The following is a 10,222-nucleotide window of genomic DNA, read 5'->3' on the forward strand; positions in this document are numbered from 1 at the left end:
TTTTTTTTTTTTGGGGCGCCCCCACCGGGGGGGGGGGGGACCCCCCCCCCCCCGGGCCGCCCCCCCCCCCCCCCCCCCCCGCCCCGGGGTTGCCTGTGGGGGGCCCAGTAACTCCACGGGCTGGCCAGCTGACCTCTCTGGTTAATCACCTCTCATAAAAAAGAGAGTTAGAGCTCACTGAAAACTATTCATCTGCCAAATGATGGACAGGAAGGCTGGAGAGATGACAGCTTCCCCAACCGAAGGTCACTCTCAACAGGTGCAACTCCTGTTTCGTAACAACAACCCCCACCAGGATCCCACGTGGTCCCCTCCTCCTCCCGCATTACCCCCCCCCCCCCACCCCCCACAGCCCAGATTCCAGCGTGCTGACACTTACCGCGCTGGATTCTCTTTCTTCAGGGACGGAAGAGCCAGACGGGAGGAGGGTCAGGCCCCCCAAGACAAAAAGACAAAAAAAAGGGAGAAGGGTCAGTCTCCTGCAGCTGGTTTTTAAGCTTTGCTAGTTCACAGGTTTTAAAATGGGCCGCAGGCCTGGCTCTCTGAGTCACCGTGGGTCAGCCAAGGCAGGGCCATGAGGTGACATCTCTCGCTTTGAAAATTAACCGCCCCGATTCCAATGCTCCCCACTGGCCACCGGTCCCGGGTGGGGCGGGGGCTGTGGCCCTGCTCTCCCTGATGTGCCAAGGATGGCACCGAGATTCCTGCTCAGCAGTTTTTAAAGTCACAAGGTTTGGAAGAGGATCCTGCTATGCAGGCGACCTAGCGGATCTGGGCGTTGTTTAAAATAAACAAGCAAGTAAATAAAGGAACTGTGGGAGCGGTTTTTGTTGTGTTTCAACTAACACCGTTCTCTCTGTGTCTTTGCACAGCCAGGCACTAGCTCCCCGATTCTCTTCTCTGCTGTGAGGAGACCCGCCTCCTCTCCCAGGTGGGGCATCCTTCTGCAGGGACACACAACCGTGCCTCCGTCCACTTCCCACAATCTGCTACCACCCTGGCGCCCTGGCCCGGGCCGGACGGCGTGGTGCCCGGGGAGGGCTGGGAAGGCACTAGCCATACGCCCTGGTAAACAGCTAAGAGCAAATCAGACCATGTGTATACCTTCGACTTACACGATTTTGTACGTCAATTGCATCTCAATAAAACCGGGAAAAAAACATCCAAGGGCAGAGCGCACGAGGCGGTGGTTTTTGAAAAGGGTCTGCCAGGGAGCCACGACTTTTCTTTTCCCGACAAACTAAGCCCTCCTGAATGAAGCCCGGGCTGGGTGCAGCTGCCGGGGTCCTCACGGTAAGGGCTGGTGAAGGGGGGGGGGGGGGCGGGTCTCTCGTTCCAAGTCCTTCCGGTCATCTCCCTCAGTAGGGTGATAGCTACCTCCGCTTAAAGACAGTCTACTAGGGTGCCACTGTGCACCTTGCCCAAGGCACGTGCGCTGGTGAGACATACACGCTAAGTTAAAAGCCGGGGAACCCGGCCCCTGTTCTCGAAGGACTACCGATCTCGGTGAGGACGTAACATTCTCCAGGGGGAGGATACAAGAGGACAGTGACCAAGGGCTCCTTCTTGGGACCCCAGCTCTCCAACTCTCCTGGGAACTGGCAAAAGGCCCCCAGCCCAGACTGGAAGGCACACTTTTGAAGGAATGGGACTGGGGCTGACCCTTGAAGGATGGGCAGCTTGTAGCTAGGATAACGGGAGGGTGCCTGCACGACAGGCTTCCCAGGGCAGAGCACGCCGGGGCCACGTCAGGCATTGGTGGGGGGGTGGGGGGGGGGGGAGTCATGCGGGGTGGGACTCTGGTTGCCACAGACCAGGAATTCAACAGATGGCACCAAAGCTTTTGCTAACTCCTGACCCCAGGGTGATGACGTTTGCCGTGTCCACGCACAGTAGGGCCCGCGGGAACCGGGAACCCCCCCTCCCCCAGCCCCCAGCCCAACCTCGCCCCCTGCCCCAGCTCTGGGCCGCACCTCTGTGGTCCAGCTCATGGTGATTCTTCTCGTCCTTCACCGTCAGGTGGGCCTGGCCACCCAGGGCCCCGAGCGCCAGCAGCCCAGAGCTGCTCCCTGTCACCGGGGGGATCCCTGGAGGCTGGAGGCCTGACGGGTGGGGTGGCAGCTGGACCGGGGGGCCGTGCGTGGCGTGGGAGAGGTGCTGGGCCTGGAGCTGCTGTTGCTGTAATGAAGCGGGTGGTGAGCGCGGGGGAGCGTGGACGGCGGGGGAGTGCCCTCCAAAACCTTTACCCCCAGCTCGGTCCACACACGCTGTCCGGATGAAGGCAGTCTGTTAATGGACCCGCAACCGAGGCACCAAGACTGGGGTCTTCAAACTCCCAGCCCATCCCCCCCCCCCCCTCAACCCCCCAGTTTCAGGACAGAATTTCCCACAGTCCATTTGCGAGCCCGGGATCAATAAAAAGCGTGCATTTAAAGACCAAGCAGCCCTCGGGTTGAGGGCTGTTGAGAAGGATCCATTTTCAAGCTGGCGGTCATGTTTGCTCACGCCTGCACGCCTTCAACATGAGCAGCCGGTGGCTCCCACCCCGAGCCCATATCCTGGGAAGCCTCCCTCGTTTCTGAGGAACTCGAGGCTGGCTTACTGAGCCAGGGCAGGCCACAGCAGAAAATCCCCAAGATCAAGAGGAGGGAGCTTGGGGCCAGTGGAATGAGAGCTAACGGCACGGGGACGTCAGGGTGGAGAACGGTTAACAAGGACTTGGGGCTTTGGGACGTGACAGACCAGGTTTCAAATCCCAGCTATCATTTGCCAGGGGGCTTACAAGGGGCTCCCCGCTGTTCTCAAATCTACACCTGCTCATCGTCAACAGCAGTGATAACAGTGCCCAGCCAAGGGTTCTGCTCCCTGAAACCCCAGACGTCCCCTGCCCGGACTAGCCTCAGGGTGTTCTTTTTCCAGTCGGCATCCAAGGGACCGGTGTGGGTAGCCTAGTTCCCTCCCCAGCAGCCACTACAAAATGCCCTTTATCTTATCATTCCAAGCTGTGCGCCGAGAACCACAGGAACTGTGGGGCGGGCTACACCACGGCCAAATATTTCTGGAGAGTGGCTGGGGCCTTGGATACGCGGATACCCACCTATAAACACCTCTTCTCAACTAAGCACAAGAGAAGGGAACCAACGTTTACTGAACGCCTGGCACTTTCCAAATCTGATCTCTGACCCTTCCAACCAGGTGGCAAAGGAAGGGTCAGGCCCATTTTACAGAAGGCAAACTGATACTTGGCGGGCTGGACTGGGCAGCCAGTGGCTTGCCAACTCCAGCCAATAGAGTGCCATCTGGACTCCGCTCTGTCAACCGCCGGTCTTATCCAAAGAGTGTTCCCAGGGAGACCCTCAAGGCAAGAAGGGCCAGCGGGGGCGACAAAGAGCAAAAATCTGACCAGCTCGCCTATCAGCATGAACTTGGCTTTCGGGCCACAGCTGGCAGTCAACAGAACACAGGGGGAAGGTCTATAGTTCTGGTTGGAGGCCTCAAGAGGCAGTAAACGTGAGCAACCAGGGCTTAGGGGCCCTGCTCTTCCCCAACGAAGCTGCAAATGGCAAACCGGGCTCACCCCAAAGCCAATGGCAACCAGAGCCACCGCCACGCTGGTGGCCCCCGAGGGTTTGTTTCTCAGCTCTGCGTGAAAGGCTGGGATCCACTGGTGGTCACATCAGCTGGATCATCTACTGGTAGGTGGCTCATGGAAGCTGCTGGTGGGCAGTGGTCCCCAGTGCAGCCTAACCCCAGATGCCCCGAGATGCCAGAGCAGAAACAAAAGCCCAGGGGTCCCCATGCGGAGACCCAACCCGGCCCAGCCCGGTGGCTCGGGCTCTTTTAAAACACGGGAGCTCACAGCTGATCTCTCCTGTCTTTCATTTTTAAAGAAATTATCATCGTTAGGCCTTATTACGAGGAAAAAAAATGATACATGGTCAGAAAATATTAAAAATGAGTACGGATTTACAAGTTTTTCTTAAAAGATTACCCTTCAATCCCACTCTCTAGAAGATTCCACTCTGAGTCGCTTTAGACTTTCCTTAATGGAGATCTACAAATTGTGACTCTATTCCTAAATAAACAGGCTCTCGCGGACCTTACTACTAGACAACTGGATTTTTAATTTAAGACTGTTAGGCACAAATCAACACATCCCTTCCAATGGCTACCCACCGTTCCCCGGTGTGGGCCAACGATCCAACTGTATCTACACGCCCAGTTTTAAGAGGAGTCTGAGCCAGCAGCCCTGTGGTTTTAGACCAGTTGCTGGCAGGCCCTTTAATTCTGCCAGCGTTAACTATTTAGTAAAATCCCAGAAAGCAACGCGTGAGGTATTTAATCCACTTTTTACAGTGCCTGGCCAGTAAGATCGCCGGAGGGAGCGGAGAGGAGAGCAAACGGCTTCAGAGAAGCAGCTGCGTGGGTACAAGGCTGGCTCCTGCCATGAGCAATTCGGTTTCTGGAGAAAGAGCTTACGAAGGATCTGTGCTCGGGAGAAGAGGTCGTTGAAGAGCTCCAAACACCCTGATTCGTGTTACCAGGTAAGCTCGGCCCTCTTACCGAACCTTCTAGGCTGCCCGGCCAGTTCAAATACCACCTCCTCTGGAAGTTTCCCCCAGCCTCCTGGTCAGGACGCATGTCTCCCTTCTGAGTTCTAACAGCTCAGACGCCAGGGCCAGCGTGGACGTCCTGAAGGGTAGAAGCTGGACGTCCACCTTATCAGCCATGAGACCTTGGTTGAGTCAGTGGACCTCTCTGGGCCTCTGTTCGTGGTCTCATCGTGCACGGACCCCCATGCATTACACTACGTGTCAAGGCCAAGTAGGTCCTCGAGAAACGTTAGCAAGAACTGTGAATGGATCACAAATACAACCATTTCGTTCGTCTTTATGTGATGCCTGGCAGCTTGGGAGCTCCAGGAAGACAGGGACCTGGTGTTATCCGTCCCCGCACCGCTGAAGGTGCCCGGCAGGTTGGCTCAGTGCACAGTTGCTGGGTAAATAAGTGATAATGTTGAGTAGACATGCAGAGGAAGTCAACCGAGTGGCTCTGTCCGAACGTGACCACCTCCCAGATCCGCGCCCCCTCTCCAAGGCCCAGTGAGAGGCAGCTGGAACAGTTTGTGGGGACAGGGAGCACCAGTGGGGTGCCCTGCTTCCTGGAAGCATAAACCAGTGAGCCAGCATCAGAAACAAAGGCTATGGTGGCTGCCTGGCGATCTGCCATAGCACGTCAGGCGTCAGTGTCTTCTCTGCAACAGAGGAAAGGAGATTTCCATAATACTTCTCATCTTCGAGTACAAAAGCACTCCCTGCACAGCCAGAAAGTCGCGCCAGGTCTCCTCTGCATGGTTTGAAGGCACGGTCAGGAGTGGTCCAGAAGGTTCCGGGAGGCAGGGACTTCAGGAGCCGACCGCCAAGGCTTCTCTCGCGGGGCGAGGGCAGATGTCAGCGCTTGCTGGGCGTAGCATCTGCTAATGGCAGTCTCGGTTGCAACAGAGAGCGAAACGAAATTCTCTCCCCAACATGGCAGGGGAAGCTGGCTGGCGGTGAGCCACCTGCCTCGCCGTCCCGTGTCGCAGCCCCAGACCCTCTGCAGGCGGGACGGCAGGCAACACTTCTGTCCCCTGCGGCATGTCCCTGACTTCAGAGGACGATGTGCTGAAATACAGTGCCCCGTGAGTGGAAGGGTGGCGGCTGGGGAGGGAAGGGAATCAAGTCCACCGTCCAAGAAGGGACTGCGCTCACCGCTTTGCTGCAGCCTGTCTCCAGTCTCTACCATTCCTTCCCATGCCGAGACTTCTCCATCTGGGATGTGAAAGGAAGTTAGCAATCCCCCCTCCACCCCCAGCCCCGAAGAGGGACTCAGCGTCTGGAACCAAGCCCACTCAGGGGTGCTCGTTCACGCCAGAACACGAGCCCGTCACAGAACGCGTCCGGCGGGCTGTAAGCGAATCCCTTGTTCCACACGTGTGTCACGTGCCCGCGCCCTGGGCTCAGAAGGTATGGCCACTTACAGGACAGGCTGACAGGGAAGCTCGTCCTTGTAGAGGATATGTAATTGGATTATGCACATCACGCTTTAATGCCTCTGCTGGCTGATTTAATGCTTCGCTTCTCAGGTTCACGGTTTGGGTTGAACTTAGTGAAGTTGTCTAAGCACCTGCTGAGCCAAAGCCCACGGAGGACGCCCACCAGAGGAAGCACAGAGGCCGAACTGCATTCAATGAACGCTTGGCACCCTCCCAGCATTGCTGGGAGAGCAGCCCTGGGCCTTCCCCCTTCCTTCTAATCGCACACGGCCGGTGGGCCCCAGGGCTCCACGCCGAATTGAGCTTCTGTGCTCCGTGATAGCTTTCAGAGCCCCCAACAACCCTTGTTATCCTATTTCAGAGATGGGGAGGCAAGCAGAGCCAGGACTCCGAGCCAGTGTGCCCTCTCCCCACCGCGCCGCCGGGCCGAAAGAAGCTGATGTATTCTAAAGCACGATCTCTGCACCTTCCTCCTCGTGGAAAATTCAGTCAACTGAATCCTGCACATCTACATCCTGGAGTGAATGCAAAAAACCTCAGGTATGGCTTCCAAATGCCATGTCGTTTGTGACAGGCTACAATCTCCCTCTTCGTCCTCCCCACCGCCCACCCACCCCCCCCAGCCCCCCCTCCCGCCCCGCCCCGCCCCGCTGAAAACAATAAAAAAAGTCAACGCTTTATCACATGCCTCCCACGAATACATTTCCAAAGGAATGTAGACCACGCTGTCAGCGTGCAGATGAACGCCCTCCGCTCGTCAGGTTCCATTACCATTGGCCAGCGCAGAACGTAAAAACAAAACAGAACCACCAACAAAAAAAAGGAGTCTGGGAACGGTTGCTGGGTCAGCTCACAGGGTCTTTAATCTGCCTAGGGATGCCTTCTGCAGGATACTGCTCAAGGGACAAAATCCGCTCCCCCCCCCCCCTGCCCCGTGCTTAGGAATCTTGACCCTTTCAGCAACTTGGATCCAAGAAAAAACGGGCCTGTAACAGAATGGGGTCTACGATAACTGGGTCCTGCCAGGCCCCGGCTGGCACAGAGACATCTCCCGGCCCGTCTTCCCTCGAGGATATCTGAGTTCCCTGGAGAGGGGGGTGTGCTGAGCCAGCAAGCCTGGGCTCCCTCCTCCGCCCCTCTGTCCCCTTCTCCCTTTACAGCAGCCCGATGTTGGATCCGAGTCTCTCTCGCCAGGAGGCCTAGAAATACTCTACTCCGTGCAATAAATCTGCCACGGCGGACACCCACCCACGCCAGACACATTGAACCGTCAAGCCAAGACACGGACTCAGAATCCTTCAACTCCACGCCCAAGAGAGCCTCTCACATCGCACTGAAGCAGGCACCTCACAGCACACTTACCTAGCCCGCCTCCGTCTTTTCATAAATGGAGAAACTGAGGCCCGGAGGAACCTTGCCCAAAGCCCCCCTAATTCCCAGGCCAAGGGGCCGGGCTACTTCTCCCTCCAGATGGGCAAATCGGACGGCCCCACGGGGGCAGAGCCACCAGTTGCCCTTCACTGCTGGGCCCAGGACCCCTGGCGGCCCCTGCGCCCCCGCCCTCCCCCTCTACCTCGCCTTCCCCAGTGTGCTCAGCTACCAGCCCGCTCTGCCCTCTCCTCCCTGGCGAGACGAGCCGCCCCTTCGCCGGAGTGCAGTCAAGCCCAGCTCCCCAGTGCGAGCAAGCCGCGGCCGTCCTCAGCCGTCCGTAATTCCTGCCTTGTGACGCTCTGTCAGGCGCAGCGATTAGACGGCCGCCTGCTTAATGACAGGGCGACGGCTGCATTCACTGAGAGCCGGAGAAGCAATTACCTTGAAAATGGGGGTCACAGGCCCCACTCGTTGGCTTTAATTGAATTCCAATATCTGCCTCGAGCTGCCTTGACCTAACTTGTAGCTTCCTAAATACTACTTAAAGGAAGTGGAGCTAATCCAAGCAGCGTTTCTTCCTCAATTTCGCTCTTTTCTTAGAATTTAGAAAAAAAAAAAAAAAAGTTATTTTCATAAGAGGATTTTCGATGCCAAGGAGGGAGGCGGAAGCGGGGGAGGGGACCCACTGTGGCCCCGGTGCGGGCCGGGAAGGCTCGGCCTGGAGAGGGGACAGGACGCGAGGGGCTGGAAGAGGAGAAATTTCGGAAGGCAGAGCTCACGGTGCACTTCCCGTCCCCGCGTCCCCCTTCTACCACTATCGGCCACCGAGCCGTGAACGGGTCACTGAGACAGAGGCCCCAGGCCCCAGACGCTCCCGGACACTATGTGACCATCCACGAATCACTTCCCCTCTCTGTAAACCAAGGCCGTTGGTTACGCCGGTGGCTCCCCGCCGGAAGCCATCCCACCGCCCCCAGGGACATCTGGCAATGTCTGGAGACAGTTTTGGGGGTCACGACTGTGTGTGGGGGGCTGCTATGGGCATCCAGTGGGTTTGAAGCCAGGCGTACTGCTCAACGCCTACAGTGCCCAGGACGGGCCCCCCCAACAAAGTGTCTGGCCCCAAACTTCACAGGTGTCAGGGTTGAAAAACCCCCTGCCGGCTGATCTCAGAGAAGACAGCCACGTTACGGTGCTAGGATTTCACCCTCAGGAGCACTGCCTCCCAGCTCCACGGCTGAAGGCACTGACCACTTCCCCACAGTCCCTCTTCCGGACCCTGCTCTGCCCCACCCTGGCACTGCCAGGGTTTAGCCCACGCTCGCGCCTCCGCCGGTGCCCTCCCGCAACAGCACTGCGTGACTGCCCCGGGACTGACCCCGGGACACAACCGACACAGGTCGGGGACACAGGCTTCCCAAGCCTGACTACCTTTCAGAATGAGCTAAAAAAAACTTCAGAAACACAGATTCCCAGTCCCACGCCCCAGACCTACGGAAAAGAACTGCAGGGAGAGTGCCTTGAAATCTACATTGTTCTGAAGCTGCCCTTGGGGACCAACGAGCCAGCTGTCCTTGGGTGGGAAGCACTGATCTCCCCCACCCCCTTCATTTTAGGGCCCAGAGGTGGACAGGTACGCCTGAGGCTAAGAGCCTTGCCCAAAGTCACGGGAAAAGAGCTGTTTTTCCTCAGCTGCTTATCTTAGATGTCCTCAGCCTCACGCAAAGCAGCAGAAAGATGCTTCGTGAATCCGAGATGCGAGTCAGGGACGCAAAAGGGGAGGGATCTGGCTTCCTCCCTCCACTGAGGGGTCCCACCAGAAGCAGACCTCCCAAAGCATTCTTGGATGCTTTCCCTGCTCCTGGGGAGATAGGACTTCCAGAACACCCCCCAGTAGAATTCCTAAGGGGGCGTGACCAACGCCCCGCCAGGCGGCTCAGTGCCCGGCACGACAAAGCCCAAACCCAAATTCCACAGCACGTTTCACATCAACAGTACAGCAGAGACAGTTCTGATCCCAGGTGGCCAAAGAAGGGCAGACCTTTGCCAGGGAGGGGACACAGGGTGGACAGGCCATCCCCCCCCAAGGGAGGCCTGAGGAGGAGGCTGGGTGTGAGGGTGACCTCGGAGCCCCACCCCCTGGGGAGGCTGGGGGCTGATGAATTTAGAGGTGGAGGCATGTGGGGCACTCCCTCAACGTGGGGAGTAGGGGGCCACTGGGGAGCTGATGGGGAGAGAGCCCCCAAACGGGGCCAAGCCCACGGGAAGCCGGAGCCCTGGGGCCGCCATTCTTTGAGGCCAGCTAAGGTCAGGGTCCATCTCTGGTTTACGGTTAAATGAGAGGAATTAAAGGGCTATACACACGGTGAGAGGCAGATTGGGGAGTCCACGTACCCCGATGATGGCGTTTAGCTCCGTCATGGTGACCTGCTTGGCACGCTCCACGGCCTGTGCCACCTGCTGCTGGTGCTGTGGGAAACAGGGGGTGCGTGAGATGCGGCTGCCTTCCCGACACAAAGGGCACAGGGAGGGCCGCTCGGGACAGGCGGGGACGCGCCCCCCCCCCCCTTCACAAAGCAGAAGAGGCCCACTAAACAGGCAGGGCAGGGCATTTTCGTCTTCTTTCACCCCTTTCCAGCGAGCGTGCATTACTCGTGCAAACGTCCCATGAACTGTTTCAAGTTAAAATAGGGATGCGCCCAAAGACGGCCATCGGCCAACCGCCTTCCTCTACCACACATACAGAAAAACTCCCTTCCACGCCTTTGAACAGGAGCTAGACAGGAGAGGATATTCCTCGATGATTAGTTTTCTCAG

At 57.7% G+C, this 10,222-nt stretch overlaps 1 protein-coding gene across 9 annotated transcripts in view; it reads right to left on the minus strand.

Annotated features, from left to right (window-relative positions):
- TLE3 (TLE family member 3, transcriptional corepressor) overlaps positions 1–10,222 on the minus strand; it is a 51,958-nt gene that overhangs the window by 14,897 nt on the left and 26,839 nt on the right. For 4 of the 9 annotated variants that reach the window (XM_040493123.1, XM_040493121.1, XM_040493124.1 and 1 more), the window contains exons 8-10: positions 9,800–9,874; positions 1,974–2,178; positions 380–396 (exon numbers count right to left, since the gene is read on the minus strand). In XM_040493123.1, the coding sequence (XP_040349057.1) occupies positions 380–396; positions 1,974–2,178; positions 9,800–9,874 (297 nt within the window). Of the gene's footprint in view, positions 1–379; positions 397–1,973; positions 2,179–9,769; positions 10,070–10,222 lie in introns of those variants that run through there. The other 5 variants (XM_040493120.1, XM_040493118.1, XM_040493116.1 and 2 more) reach the window with 2 other exon arrangements.

This window comes from Herpailurus yagouaroundi, unplaced genomic scaffold (genome assembly GCF_014898765.1).
Source record: "Herpailurus yagouaroundi ecotype Mexico unplaced genomic scaffold, PumYag 184, whole genome shotgun sequence".
Classification (NCBI taxonomy): Eukaryota; Metazoa; Chordata; class Mammalia; order Carnivora; family Felidae; genus Herpailurus; species Herpailurus yagouaroundi.